A 13,827-nucleotide genomic window follows, 5' to 3' on the forward strand; every position below is an offset into this window, starting at 1 on the left:
AACAAACCATGGTTGATATTTTCCGATTTCACTTGATATAAAACGTTTGCTGCATCACTTTGGCTACAAAACAAATCCGTGTGCGCATTCCCATTCTTATTTGGTCTTTTGGTTGGTCTCGGGGTGGAGCACTTGGTACAAGAGAAGCGACGTCGCGGCCGCAAATGAGAGACCACCGAGATACCCTAGTAGCTCCAGTCCGGTCAAGTGGGATCCGCTCGCATGAAAAAAGCTGCTCAGTTCATAGCCGATGGCCGGCACGAACGACGACGCTTTCCAGCGCATCGCACGTGGCGGCGTCGGGCGCGGAATGATGTTGCGGTCGTAAATGCACTCGTAGCCGCGGTAGTTGCTCAAGATCTTGGATGGTTTGGTCAGCTCATGTGGTCCTGGCGTCGGGAGGAGCTTGTCGTAGAACCGCTTGACGATCGCGGCCGTGTCGGCGCCCGAGTACTCGTCGTTGAGGGCCAAACACACCTCTTTGCCACGTCCTTCCAGCACGCGCGAAAACACTGCGTTCATGTCGGCGTGGGCTTTGGCGCCGTCCGCAAGCCGCACGAGAAGCCACGTGTCGGTCGACTCGGCCGTGGGGTTGAGCGTATACGGCACGCCGAGCGCCTTGGAGCCTTCTTCAATCATATAGACCGCGTGCAGCAAGGGAAAGTTGAGGTCGGACGGCGACCGCACTTGGTTGGTTCCTGTCGCATCGAGCGCGGCCTTGAACGCCGCCTTGGCGTGAATGGCCTCTTGGGCGAGGCGAGAGTAGACGAACGGCGCGTGCTTCATGAAGTTGTACACGTGTTGGCCGCCGTAGACAGAGTCGGTGAGCTGCAGCGTGTTGCGGACGCTTGCGAGCCATGCGTTGCCGCCCTAGCCATACTGTTATTGATGGGAAGAGAGGAGGTGGAAGCATGTACGTCGGCGGGGACGTGGCGAATGTGGTTGACTTCGGTGAGCATGCGGATACCGCCGCCGTGGCAGGTAAAGAGGTGCGACGGCTGAACGTCCTTGACAAATATGTAGTCGTCGTTCATGTGGATGAAGATGTCGGTGAGGCCCGGGATCTTGTGCAGATACTGCTCGATCACGTTCGTGTCAAAGTTGGGCAGCGTGACGACGTCCGATGGCAGCAAGTCGTCTTGGTCGATGACGGTAATGCGCGGGTTGGACGTGTCGAGCCAGTCGGGAATCTGGCCAGGCGACACAATGTAGATGGGGCCCTAGGATGCTGTGAGCGCCATGGCAAAATACGAGTGGGCAATGTACCTCGAGCCATGGCGCAAACTTGAGCAGCGACCGCAGCGAGTACTTGAGCTCGCCTATCTCCTTGTCGCGCGAGCTACCGCCCTCGGAGAGCCCGGCCTGCACGCGCCGCTTGTTGTAGCACGGCTCGTTGCCGTTGACCCACGTGTACACGATCGCGCTGTGGCGGAGATGCTCGAGGTTCTCGACGGGGCAGCCCTCCGACGAGAGCTCGGACCAGGCGCCAACGACCTCAGACGTCGGCTCCTCGAGCAGCGACAGCGTCGCCACGAGCATGAAGACGACGAGGATGTACGAGAGCGCCGTCGCGTAGCGCATGCTTCGTCCGCTTGAAAAATGAAAAAATCCGGCGCCGCAAAAAAATAAAAATAAAATAAAAATAAACAACACCTGTTCGAGGATCGAACATCGCTTGCACGGAAGGATGGAAGGATTCCCGATGGCCGAAGGGAAGGTCCGCCTGACATCCATCCGTCGCCCTGCGGCGGGACCGGCGCATGGACGTGCTCGGCGACGACGCCATGGCGCGAGTCGTGGCGGTAGCTGCCAAGCGGTAGGCCATGGCGAATCCAAGCAGAACCCGGCTAGGGCCTCGCCACGACCACGCCCACCTTGGCCACGCGCGATGCCAGCCTTGCTCTCACCGTGCACGTATAGCAAGAAGCTCATCGCGAGAAGGATGCATGCACTAAGGTTGATGGTCGTCTTTTAGCGTTTACCGACAACTAACGCTGCTCGACAATGGACCTCTCTAGACGCGGTCGTAGGCGGGCGTCGACTTGAGCTTCTTGGCGTCAAAGAGCGCAGCATACACGACGTAGACGAGGACGAGGCCAAAGCCAAAGCCACAGCCCTTGAGAACGGCGTTGAGGAAGACGACCCAGCGCACTTCGTGGCGGACGATGACCTTGAACTTGGTGCTTTGGTCGACCGCCTCGGCCAAGGGCGGCAAAATCGCCGGGTCGTAGAGGCACGTCTTGGTGTTGTACACGGAGAGGTGCTTGTTGGGCTCCTTGGCCTCGAACGGACTGGGCTCGGGCAGAAACGTGTTGAAGAACCAGCGCGCGTTCTCGGCGACCGCCATGTCGCTGTACTCGTCGTTGAGCGCGAGGATCTTGGCGTCGTACGTGCCAGCAATGACCTCGTCAAAGATGCTCTTGACCTTGGGGATGTTGCCGTTCTCGAGCATGAGGAGCTGGTACCCGGTCATCTCTTCCTGCGGCGGTACTTCAATCGGGATCCCGAGCTCCCGCGCGCCTTGGGCCTGCATGTAGTAGTGATGCAGTAGCGGGATGTTCATATCGGGCTTGCCCCGGAACTTGCTCTTGAGCGTCATGTACATGGGGCGGTCAAAGATCTGGTGGATACGCTCGAACGCGCGCCGGCTGTAGATGAACGGCGCGTGCTTGATGAAGTACCGATCTTCTTGGCCCCAGCGAAGGTCCATTTCTTGCTGCGTGTTGAGCACCGACGCGACCCAGATGCCCTTCTTCTCGGTCGGCGGCTCGTGCGAGATGAGGCCGGGTTCGTGCAAGAGGCGGATGCCACCGTCGCACGTAAAGAACTCGTGCGGTGCAATGTGCTTGGTGAAGATGTAGTCGTCGTTGATCTGCATGTAGATATCCGAGAGGCCCGGGATGCGGTAGAGGAACTGCTCAATGACGTGCGTGTTGAAGGACGGCAGGAACGGCTTGGCGTACGATGGGAACAAGTCGTCTTGGTTGACGACCTTGATGCGCGGGTGGTCGAGGTTGATCCAGCTCGGAATGTGCCCCGGCGACACGATGTAGATGTTGCCTTCGTGCCATGGCATAAACTTGATGAGCGACCGGATCGAGAACTTGAGCTCGCCAATCTCGCGGTCGCGCGACCCGCCGATCGCGTTGTCGCCGCCGTGCTTCTTGCGGATATCGCGGTAGCATGGCTGGCTGCCGTTGACCCACGTGTACACGATCGACATGCGCTTGAGCGCGTCAAAGTTCTGGATCTGGCACTTGTCCGGGTACAAGTCGCGCGAGTCGGCCGAGATCGACTGCGCCGCAATGTCCTTGTACAGGGTCTCGCTCGCCGTCGCCTCGAGGCAGAGCCCGAGCACGTACACGGCGAGCATGCCCACGACGCAGTAGCCGAGCACGGTGTTGCGCTGCCAGAGGAAGCGCGCCCGCGCGGCCATCGGCGTCTGCATGCTGCTTCTCGGCCGCCAAACCCCAAGTCTGGGATCTCGCTACGTTCGTAATATATTATTCGATGCTTTTTGGCCAATCAGAGGCGTCGACGCCTCCACGCTGTTGATTTGGAAAACGTATGGGTGGCCGACACCGTCGTCGAACGCTTGAAACACGCAACTTGCGCCGCCCTTTCCTCATGTATGTGCCGGCGAGCCCGCTTTGTACGAGGCGACAATCGGGGCACAAAGAGATGCTTCACGCGATGCAAGCTTGTGGGCGCGCATGGAAAGGATGCAGGCCACCTACCGAGCAATGAAGATGGGCAAAACGCAGTCCGCATCTAAAAGTTGCGTGCGAATAGCATGACGCCAGAGGCTTCTTTTTCGGAAACTTTGCCGCCAAACATCGAAAATGGAACGCAAAATGTACGAAATGGAAGTTGGAGACAAGATATTCCTGGTGCGTCTACTCGAGGCGCGTGACCATCTTGCGCTTCCGGCGCCAGCGCCAGCGCATGGACGAGAGATGCGCGTCGCTCTCACCGTCTTCGTCGTCGCCTTCGTTGAAGCAGACGTTGTCCAAGAGGCCGTACAGCGTCGGGCCATACCGCTCGACCATCCACGTGACAAAGAGCGAGGTGAACTTGCCGTTGCGGTCCATCGTTTGCACTTGCTCGAGGATGTAGGCGGCAAAGCAGATGAGGTAAATGTACCGCTCCAAGTAGTTGACTAGGCACACGAGAATGAGTCCCCGTCGCACTTGCGCTTGGCATCGTACCAGCACGGTGCATGTAGAAGCTCTGCTTCTCGGCTGTGATACCACGCTCCTTTGTCAAGTCGCGGCACTGCGCAATGCACTCGCGAAGGTTCTGGAGGTGTTCGCACTGGTCAATCGCATAGTCGGCCAGCGCTTTGCTACAAAGACAATCATTTGTATCAATCTATCAAGTCGACCGATGTACCTCTCGGCGCCGTTCTCGAGTACATCAAGAAGCGACTGGATCACAAAGTAGTCGCCGCTCTTGGCGTAGCTTTGGTACGACTTGTCGGCGGCGGCCGCCATGTACACGGACTTTTGATTGTTGAGTGCAACCTTGAGCATATAGACGCAGACCATCGCCGACGTCGTGCGGCCGCGGCCCATTTGGCAGTTGCACACGACGGCCGTCTCGTCGACGCCGGCGGCGGCTTCGGCTGCAAACGTCGGTACGACAAGGCGCACGATGTCGTCCAAGTCCTTTTCTTCCGGCGCGGTCTCGTCCGACACCTACCCCATCGCATGAGAACGTGCCACGTCATACTCAAACTCAAAGTCAAAATCAAACGTACGGGAATGCGGGCGTAGCGCACGGGCAGCGTCTTGGCAATCTTGGTGTACACGTCCGCGAGCGTCTTGACGTCGGTTTGGGGGCGGATGTAGACCATCTGCTCTTCGTCGGGAATGCCCACTTCTTGGGCCCTTTACATAATCAATTAGTCGATATGTGAAAAACGAATAGTAGAATACCAGTAGAGGAAGAGGCCGTTCTTTTGCGACGCCTCGGCGATCGTGTTGTCGCGGAACTTGGCTTCGATGGCCGCGAGCTCGGTCGCTTCAATGCCCGGAAGCTCGACGTTTTCGCCAAACTTCGGCGGATACCGAATCGCATACGGCTTGCCCGCGACGTACAGGACGACCTCTTCGCGCATGTTCATCCAGATGATCTGCTTGAAGCCGAGCGTCTCGTGCAAGTGCGCTGCGACTTGCTGCAAGCCCGCTTCAAAGCACTAGTAGCGATCAGTACTCTACGTTCTATGAGAAAAATGCATATACCTGGGCCGTGCCAAAGACACAGGACGTGCCGACGCGGCGGTAGTTGATGACAGCCGTGCCGAGGCTCGGCGGCAAGCGCACGATGCCCGGAAAGTGGTCGTACTTGACGACCGCGTTCTTCATGACCGAGTCGTAGTCGTACTTGGCGCCACCCATGTCGTCGAGGAGGCGGAAGAGGTTCGAGTGGTGGTGCATCCACGACGTGAACGACTTGGTCGTGGCCTCTTGGTCGAGCACAAACGACGCATATGCGATGAGGAGGAAGTAGCGCTCGAGAAACGCGCAAGCTTGTTTGAGGTAGAAGGCGCGGCGCACGGGCTTGGGGTCCGCGAGGGATTTCTATCAAGGTATCAAGGTATCAGCAACAGGCACGCGCATGTCGCGTTGTACTTGGTTGCAGTCGGTGATGGCCGACCGAATGTTGTAGATGAACGCACAGTTGTCAATGACCGCATCGGCAAAGGGCTTGGCCGTCGTCGCATGGGGAATACGCTTGACGAGTTCATGGATGACCTGCGCCAAGTATCAACCTCGGCAAAGTTGACAGATTGAAACGTACCTTGTACTCTTCTTCGGGCGGCACGTCGCCATGATGCTCGGACGCAGCAATGACGTCATCGGGGCAGTGCTTGTTGAGGGCCAGCGCAGCCACGACCATGGCTATATACATGAACGTCACGCACACCGTCATGCCACGACGCTGCATCGCATACCTGTGGTCGTCCGCCACCGACCGAGCTATTACGTCAGTGAAAATGAGACGAGGCAAGACTACCAAATGTCGTACTTGGCAGTTGAAGACGAGTGCCGTATCGGCGCTGCGGTGGTCGAGCAGCCCCGTGAGGAGTTCGAAATGCTCGTTCTCAGGAGCGTTGTCGCGCGAGATGGGCACACGGAGGTACTTGATGGTCTCGATGCCCGCTGGCTTGTCCAAGTTGCCGTCAAACACGTTGGCCAGTGTCGCGACCTAGGGCCGTCGGTCGTATCACCCAGCATGGACACCTTGTCATTGCGTACGTCTGTCGGGAGCGTCCCGATGCGCGACACCATCTCGTACTGCAGCGTCGACGGCTCCGTCCAATATTCAAAGGCGCCGTTGGGCTCCTTCTCGAGCTGCTCTTGGAGACTGCGCTTGAGAGATTTCTCAAGCACTTGGACCGTATGGCCTGTGAGCGACCCCGCGAGGTCCTGCTCGTTCGAGTTGACGTTGCGCCGCGCTGTGTACGACTCGCCGCCGACAAAGAGCACCGCTTCCTACAGCCATGTACGTGGACCTCTCCGCCGTAGGCAAGCGTCTCGTACCTCACGCAGGTTGACCCAGATCACGTGCTTGTAGCCATCGGTCGCAATGGTTTCAAGGATGTGGTGGATACCAGCCTATGCACTCGTTAGCCAGGACGGTCGACTTTGCGCAGCGTGTCGTACGAGCGATGGCTGGGCACCGCCGTAGATGGGCAGCCCAGGCAGCCGGCGAAAATTGGGCGCAATGTCCTTGTGGGCCGAGACCAGCGTGATCTGGTCGGGCATGCGGTCGCTCTTGAGAATGTACTTGCCGAGGACCTTGGTACCCTGGGCCTGGAACCGGTTGGAGCGCACGATGCTGCCGCGCTCGATGCGGCCGCGGATGTGCGCTTGGATTTTCGTGGCTGCGATCGCCCAGTGCGACTGCGACTTGAAGCGCGTGAGTTCGAGCTTGGACGACACGACTTGCTCGTGCATGAACTCGAGCTCGGCCTGGACCGGCGCGAGCAGCTCGCGCAAGGCGCGCTTCGGGTCGCGTGCGGCCGCGATCTCGGGCGCCCGCGCAATGATCGTTTCGAGGAGCGCCTTGTCCATCGGCGTCATGTTGGTCAGCGTTTCGTCCTCCGCCATCGGTTCGGCTCGTGTCTCGTTGGCAGATGCGGCCGTTTCATCGTGGGCCGCGAGCTTGAAGAGGTCGCGCAGCTTCCACACGCGCATGGTGGGGATAGGAGGCGGGCGATTTGCAAATGGCGCGGGCGTCGCAAGCCGACGGGGCTGTCTTTGCGCCGCCGCGCCACTTCTCGCATATGTCTCACTACGGTAGTGCGGAAGGACGCCAAAGACACGCGGCGGCAAGGGCCAAGCATCGACATTCGACATGTAGAGGCTCTGCTACTTCAACGGAATGTCAACTCTGTCGGTGGACACACAGCGATGGCGAGCTGTCGCCTGCTATGCGTAGCTCTAGTCGGTGTGCACTGGGCACCTCGGCGGCGCCGGCAAGAATCTGAGGTCGTGCGATGGATTACGATCCGCGATCATGGACGAACACTGCAGGTGGCGCCACTGTCTACGAACACCAAGTTGAAGTTGGTCTGCTCTGCGTATCTTTTGATCAGCTCGAATCTTGCGGCGTTTCCCGGTGCGACAAGCCGACGCGGCTCGGGATGACCGCGGGCACCGAGCCCGTCAGCGCTGAATTCTAGGGCTTGAAGCCTCGGAGCTGGTCGATGGTCGTTGCTTCGCTAGGCGTAGACCTTGATGCAGCCGGCCAACGCCATGGTCTTTGCATATAAGCAAGGGTCAACCCTTGACCCTTGATATAAGCTATCACCTCCGATCGACCGCTGCACCGACAGAGGTGGCCGATCGCGGACCCATGTTCTGGAGAACTTAGCCATGACAGGGCTACTACGGTGCCAGAGTATAGACACTGCGACAACGGACCCAACGAGGCGCCTGCACGTCCCTTGCAGTAGCTGACCCTTTCCACCTCGGCTTGCTTGTCCGCAGGCTAATCCCAGTACTATTTGAGACAGTCTTGATTTCAATACATGATATGAGACGATAAATAAGATGCAATTGGCGTGATATTCGTTGCCTGCGATTGGTGCAATCGCACGGGATTACAACCAATGGCCGTCGGCGTTTCTAAATGGCACACATGCAGCACCGCGACGTCGGCGTCCTCCGCGGCCATAAGCGACCTGTCAACTGCTTGGCCAAGTGCTTGAGCGGCGCGCCCGACCTGCTCGCGTCTGGCTGAGAGAGAGTGGTCGGGTTTACGAGGTATAAGACTGGGGCTGCTCTCAATTGAAGCCTTGTTGGAGGCGAGAAAAGGCGTGCTGGTCCATCGCCAGTGGCCGCTTCTGTCAGATGGGATATATCAATTTTTATCAAAGTCTCCAATTACGCGCGAGGTTATTGTCTTTTATCGCGTGCAACTCGTTGAGCCCGTTTCGTCTACGCGTTTTGGGCAGAATTGGCCGGTGGAATACAGAGCAATGACACAATATGTGAAATGGTGGTGATGGTGACACCGACGATTTTGTACACCTTATATTCCGAGTTGAGTTTCTAGCCGAGAATCTCATGTCGAATTTCGAGTTGAGGTGTGTCCGGATAACGCTTTCGGACGGCATTTTCAAAAAAGTGAGATCCTACCGCTAGCATGCAACTGTACCAACGTTGTCCATGCGAATCCCCTTGTGGAGGTAGATCATGTTTTGACGGCGCTCATAGATGTCCTCGACAATCGCACGGAACGCGTCCTTTTAACGGGCCTGGAGGGACCGTAATTCGTCCTCCCCTACTAGTACTGTAGTGATCCGGATCTGTAAATCGTTGCGACTCGTGTCCTCTGGACGATTAACTCGCCCATTCTCCCATAACTTCGTCGGATGAGCGAATAAACAGCGCAGTTTTGACTAATACGATATAAACAGCGCAGTTTTGACGACCGTACTTAACAAAGTATACACTTTGGTAATACGATATATGAATACTAGTACGATCCGCCAAAAACGCCGATTATCACAATACATATAATCCTGTCATAGCAAATGTTGAGTTTTGTCCAATCAACCGTATTTCCACGACCAGACTCGACCAGACTCGACCAGACCATGGTCTGCTCGTCGCTCGTCGCAGCTCTCGTCGCATGCAACGTCATGCAATGCCATGTGCTGACCGCGTTCCGGACGCGACCTCACTGTCATTGCCGACGCGTCGGTACTTGACAACTAAACTGCACACGGCTGGTTTCCTGGCGCTGGCAGAATCCCGGTGCAGGCGAAACCGTCGAAAATCACAGGACCTCAAAGGGCGTCAGGTAGGGGGCCTACCCATTTTACTTTTATTATAACCTCTTTAAAACAGGATAAAAGTATGCAATAAAATAAAAAGGACGCCTCAAAAATCAAGATGGTCGCGTCGATGAGATGCGGTGTCGGCAAGCATGCATGCGCGCGCTTCGAAGGCCCGACTAAGGCCGCGCGGACCTTCAACTAACTACGGGGCGGCTTCCATTTTCCAGAGAGCTTGAAGCAGAGGCTGACGATGGTGGGCCGCTTTGTCACGAATCGCTCCGGCCCCGGCGGATCGGCCGCGTTCGAGCTCGACCCGGCGAGCGTCTCGGCAGTCTTTCCCACGCACGACTTCTCGACGGCGCTCAAGGCCATGGTTGAGGTCTCGCTCCGCGACGTTGGCAGCCTTCTACCCAAGGATGCCCACGACATCGACACGGCCAAGCTTCAGGCCTTTTTTCCGGACGGCCTCGAGGCCACGGATGAGCTCGTCGTGCTGCCGTACAGCAAAGTTCGGACTCAAACGGTGGGCCTCGACAACCTCCCGACTCTTCCTCTCGGCCACCGCGCTGTGTTTCTCGGGCAGGTCAAGCTGGAGCTCGCGCCGGGTATCGACCCGACGCGGTTCATCGCGATTGGTGGCCCGCAGCTCGACATCCTCCTTGCGGGGAAGTATCGCCTCATGAAGTGGAAGCGCGACGTCCAAAAATTGCTCCAAGCCTCCGCAGCGATTCCGGCCAACCCGCCGACGACGCCTCAGCGTATCAGAGGCAACCCGCACCTCATGGCGTCTCCGTCGCCCCATCGCATCGGCGGGCGCACCATGACGTCTCCGTCACCCCAGCGCATGGGCGGGCGCTTCACGGCATCTCCGTCGGCCCGAGGCTTGTCGCCACTACCGACGCGATCACCAATCTTGATCGATCACATTCCACTGCCGTCGCCGGCGTCGTCGCCCGTCCAGAAGAAGAAGAAGGCCGGCGCGCGTCTCAAGGCAATGGCGGAATTCGACCCGATCAAGACGATGAAGACGGCGTTCGACGACGCTAAGACGCCCAAGACGCTCAAGACGCCCAAGACGCTCAAGACGCCGAAATCGTCCTCTGAGACGCGCCGTTTTTTCCTCCAAGCGCTATTGCCCGACGCGCCCGCGTTCTCGGCCAAGATGTCGACCAAGGAGACGCACAAGGAGTACTTTACTGCGCTACTCATCGCCGAAGCCCAAGCCGCGATCGCCTCTGGGTACGTTTTCTCTCGATATCGCAATATAAACTCATATTTTCTGTGTAATTAGGAAACAAACGCTGCCGGCTACTTTTACCGCACTCGCAGCTTCATTCGAAGGCGTCTCGGACCCCAACGTGGCGACGTTCAAGACGCTCGAGAAGAACTTGCTCATTTTTGGCGACGTCGTCCGCCTCAAAGTGTGTCAATCGACTGCCTCCTCTATTTCTATACGCATTAAATGATTAGGTCGACAGCGCGCGACATGCGATCGGCATCGTCGAGCGCGTGTACGGGCCCATGATCGACATCGTCCTCCTCCAGGCGGACAAGAAGGCGCTCGGCCTCCCGAAGACCAAGGCGATCGATGCCAAGGTGGTCACGTCGCTGGTGACGACGCTGCGGATGCTGGACGGCGTCGGCTCCGTCGACAAGTTGCCCGAGCATTTGCGCGACGTCGTGCTCAACCAGTCGAGCGCCGCCGCGACCGTCTCGGTGCTCAAGGCTGCTGCGACGACGCTCCGTGACGTTATCCAGAAGTCGACCGGGTTGCCCAAGACGCCGACCAAGGGCAAGGGCAAGAAGCCGGCCAAGAAGAAGGTACAATGCTTTCTTTGCCGTGTCTCGCCTCACATTAATGCAATAGATGCCCACGGACGACGAAGACGCCGTGTTGACGCTCTTAATGGACCTCGCCAAGATGACGTTGTCGGTCGAAAGCCTCGAGGTACGATATCCCTTGATTTGCGTCTCAATATATTATTGTTGTGTGCTTAGGCGACCCAGATCCACGAGGTCGTGGCCGAGCTTGTCGACAAGGCCAAGGCGCCGACCGAAGACATTGCGATGGCGGCGGCCACGCTCGACAACTTGTACAAGTTGCTCCTCACGGTACACCTCTTGTCTTCACACTGCGCAAACTTGCTCCCTTCTGCTTTAGCCGTCGCTCTACGACGTGGACCGCACGGTGGCCGGGCTCCTCGCGTCGGAGATGAACGCCACGCAGTTCCAGGCGCTGCGTCGCGGCCTCGGCAACCTCGAGACCGGTATCTCGCTTTGGAAGGGTCCGCCGGGTACTGGCAAGACGACGACGATCTGCGCCCTGCTCTCGGCCCTCCTCTCCAAGGCCCCACCGTCCAAGGGCCGGCTCCCGAGTGTTCTCGTGACCTCGGACTCGAACGCGGCGATCGACGAGATCATCGAGCGCGTCTTCTCGGTCGGCATACACCTCGTCGGCCACCCTACGAAAGTCCGAGCGCAACTGCCGCGCCCGAAGGATCTGCCGCAGCCCGCGCTCACGGCCGTCAAGATGGGCAGTCGACATGGCGCGCGGGACATTGGCCTCGCGACGGCGGCCGATCACTACAAGGCCGAGATCAACGACGCGCTCCGCCGGCTTCCCGCCAACGACAAGCGCGTCATGGACCTCCACGTCAAGAAGGACCGAAGCAAGTCGGAGCTCTTGGCGCGCATTGCGGACAGGGCCAACATCGTCTTTGCGACGCATTCGTCGTGCGCGGGTTCCGACATGGCGTTCAAGCTCCGGCAATCGGGGTACGCCTCTCTCTCACCCAATGAAAACGCATTTGCATCTGTAGCTTTGACGCGGTCATTGTCGACGAGTGCGGCCAAGCGACCGAGCCAAGCTCGCTTCTCGCGCTCCTCGCGCAAGCCGGTCGGTTCTTTTTGGTTGGCGACACCAAGCAGCTCGCGCCGACGGTGCCCAGCAAGGCCGCAGAGGAGCACGGCTTGGCCGTCTCGCTCATGGAGCGCTTGGAAGGGTATCTGCCCGTGACGATGCTCAACGTACGTACTACAAAGGATCATAATTTGATTCTCACCCAACGACTGTAGGAGCAACACCGCATGCACCCCTTTATGAGTGCATTCACGACCAAGGCGTTCTACGACGGTGGCTTGACGGACGCGCCGGCGATCGCGCGACGTGTGCTGGCCCAAGACCCGGCCATGTACGCGCACCCGATGTTCCAGCCGCTCACGGTCGTCGACATTGCGGGTGTCGAGAAGTTCGTCGGCACGTCCAAGTACAACGACGCCGAAGCCACGTTTTGCATCGACCAGGTCCGTCGTTCATGACGCACGTCATGCTGACATTCCTTTTTGTAGATCGAGCAACTCATGATGACATACCCGCGCGTCCAGAGCGGCGAGTGGAGCATCGGCGTCATCACGCCGTACAAGCCGCAAGTGCACAAGCTTGTGGCCGCCATTGACGCCAAGATTGCGGCCAAGATGATGGACACCAAGCCGTGGTCCAGCATTGAGGTGTCGTCGGTCGACGGCTTCCAGGTACCTCTCGCAATAAAAGATCATGGGACTGAGGTGCAATTTAGGGCCGCGAGAAGGACATTATCATCGTGTCGTGCGTCACGAGTGGCAAGATGGGCTTCCTCGCCGACGACCGCCGCACGAACGTCATGACATCGCGCAGCCGCCGCTTCTGCCTCATCAACTGTACATTTATTGTCTCTGGACGACGATGCGACAGGACACTGTAGGCAATGCCTCGGCGCTCCAAGGCCACGCGACGTGGCGCAAGCTGTTGGCGCACGCCAAGCACAAGTGCGCGTTTGTCGACGCCGGCACCAAGAGCTTTGCGGCGGTGTGGGCCGAGACTGAGGCGGACGACGACCTCAAGGCTCGCGTCTTCTACCAGCACGCGACGCTCCGTGCGACGCTCGAGCAACACGAGGACGAAGAAGAAAAGGCGGACCCGTGCGAGGAAGAGAATGCCCCGAACGAGCAAGAGACCAATGACGAGACGCTTTATGACGCCAAGCGCAAGCGCCGCGACAGTCCCAAGGTACGTCTCGACTGGAACGCCTTGGATCTCATTTGTCTCGGCAACTAGGGTCGCGGCACTCCCAAAAAACGTTCTGGCGCCGCGCAAGGGTAGGGTATCGTGCGTTATCGCTCCGATGGCTCATGCAAAAGTGCAGAAGGCGCGTCGGACGTGACCAAGCGCGACGCAGGCCACTATGAACCGTCTCCAGCCCGCGGACACCGCGCCTGCGCTGCTCCTTATTTTATTCCTAATTAATGCGTATTTAACAAGCACCTGCATGAGGTTGATCGAGATCGCTACGTGTCCCCTTGGCATTCCGACATTTCGACATTCCAAACCAAATCGTGGACCCATGTTCTTGAAAACTTGGCCATGACAGGGCTACTACGGTGCTACTACGGTGCCAAAGTACTGTATAGACACTGCGACGACGGACCCAACGGGGCGCCTGCACGTCCCTTGCAGTAGCTGACCCTTTCCACCTCGGCTTGCTTGTCCGCAGGCTAAT

The 13,827-nt window shown here is 58.3% G+C and overlaps 4 protein-coding genes across 4 annotated transcripts; 1 reads left to right on the top strand and 3 right to left on the bottom strand.

Moving 5' to 3' along the window:
- SDRG_17168 (hypothetical protein) lies at positions 1-1,614 on the bottom strand. The gene is made up of 3 exons (XM_008623405.1): positions 1,267-1,614; positions 918-1,220; positions 1-870 (listed from the first exon to the last, which is right to left on the bottom strand). The coding sequence occupies exons 1-3, from the start codon at positions 1,579-1,581 to the stop codon at positions 97-99; spliced, it is 1,392 nt and encodes a 463-aa protein (XP_008621627.1). The 5' UTR covers positions 1,582-1,614; the 3' UTR covers positions 1-96.
- Positions 1,615-2,014: 400 nt separating this feature from the next.
- SDRG_17169 (hypothetical protein) lies at positions 2,015-3,448 on the bottom strand (the record flags this gene model as incomplete). Its single annotated transcript, XM_008623406.1, has 1 exon — positions 2,015-3,448. One exon carries the CDS (start codon positions 3,446-3,448, stop codon positions 2,015-2,017), a length of 1,434 nt encoding a protein of 477 aa, XP_008621628.1.
- Positions 3,449-3,896: 448 nt separating this feature from the next.
- SDRG_17170 (hypothetical protein) lies at positions 3,897-7,115 on the bottom strand (the record flags this gene model as incomplete). Its single annotated transcript, XM_008623407.1, has 13 exons — positions 3,897-4,159; positions 4,209-4,345; positions 4,393-4,697; positions 4,760-4,889; positions 4,938-5,197; positions 5,244-5,582; positions 5,634-5,756; positions 5,803-5,903; positions 5,957-5,981; positions 6,031-6,210; positions 6,261-6,497; positions 6,546-6,620; positions 6,669-7,115. The coding sequence occupies 13 exons, from the start codon at positions 7,113-7,115 to the stop codon at positions 3,897-3,899; spliced, it is 2,622 nt and encodes an 873-aa protein (XP_008621629.1).
- A 2,281-nt stretch (positions 7,116-9,396) lies between these two features.
- Positions 9,397-13,431, top strand: SDRG_17171 (hypothetical protein). Its single transcript, XM_008623408.1, has 12 exons — positions 9,397-10,531; positions 10,584-10,713; positions 10,763-11,113; positions 11,160-11,240; positions 11,291-11,404; positions 11,454-12,067; positions 12,112-12,319; positions 12,368-12,595; positions 12,641-12,823; positions 12,868-12,988; positions 13,033-13,337; positions 13,386-13,431. Exons 1-12 carry the CDS (start codon positions 9,543-9,545, stop codon positions 13,428-13,430), a joined length of 3,369 nt encoding a protein of 1,122 aa, XP_008621630.1. The 5' UTR covers positions 9,397-9,542; the 3' UTR covers position 13,431.
- Positions 13,432-13,827: the final 396 nt, after the last annotated feature.

The sequence above is a fragment of the Saprolegnia diclina genome, assembly GCF_000281045.1.
Source record: "Saprolegnia diclina VS20 unplaced genomic scaffold supercont1.207, whole genome shotgun sequence".
NCBI lineage: Eukaryota > Oomycota > Saprolegniomycetes > Saprolegniales > Saprolegniaceae > Saprolegnia > Saprolegnia diclina.

Coding starts and splice junctions, on each gene's coding strand:
- SDRG_17168 (XM_008623405.1), bottom strand. CDS start 1,581: ATGCGCTACGCGACGGCGCTCTCGTACATCCTCGTCGTCTTCATGCTC. Junction 1,221..1,266: donor AGTTTGCGCCATGGCTCGAG/GTACATTGCCCA, acceptor ACAGCATCCTAG/GGCCCCATCTACATTGTGTC. Junction 871..917: donor TTCGCCACGTCCCCGCCGAC/GTACATGCTTCC, acceptor CAGTATGGCTAG/GGCGGCAACGCATGGCTCGC.
- SDRG_17171 (XM_008623408.1), top strand. CDS start 9,543: ATGGTGGGCCGCTTTGTCACGAATCGCTCCGGCCCCGGCGGATCGGCC. Junction 11,114..11,159: donor AGAAGCCGGCCAAGAAGAAG/GTACAATGCTTT, acceptor TTAATGCAATAG/ATGCCCACGGACGACGAAGA. Junction 12,596..12,640: donor CCACGTTTTGCATCGACCAG/GTCCGTCGTTCA, acceptor TCCTTTTTGTAG/ATCGAGCAACTCATGATGAC.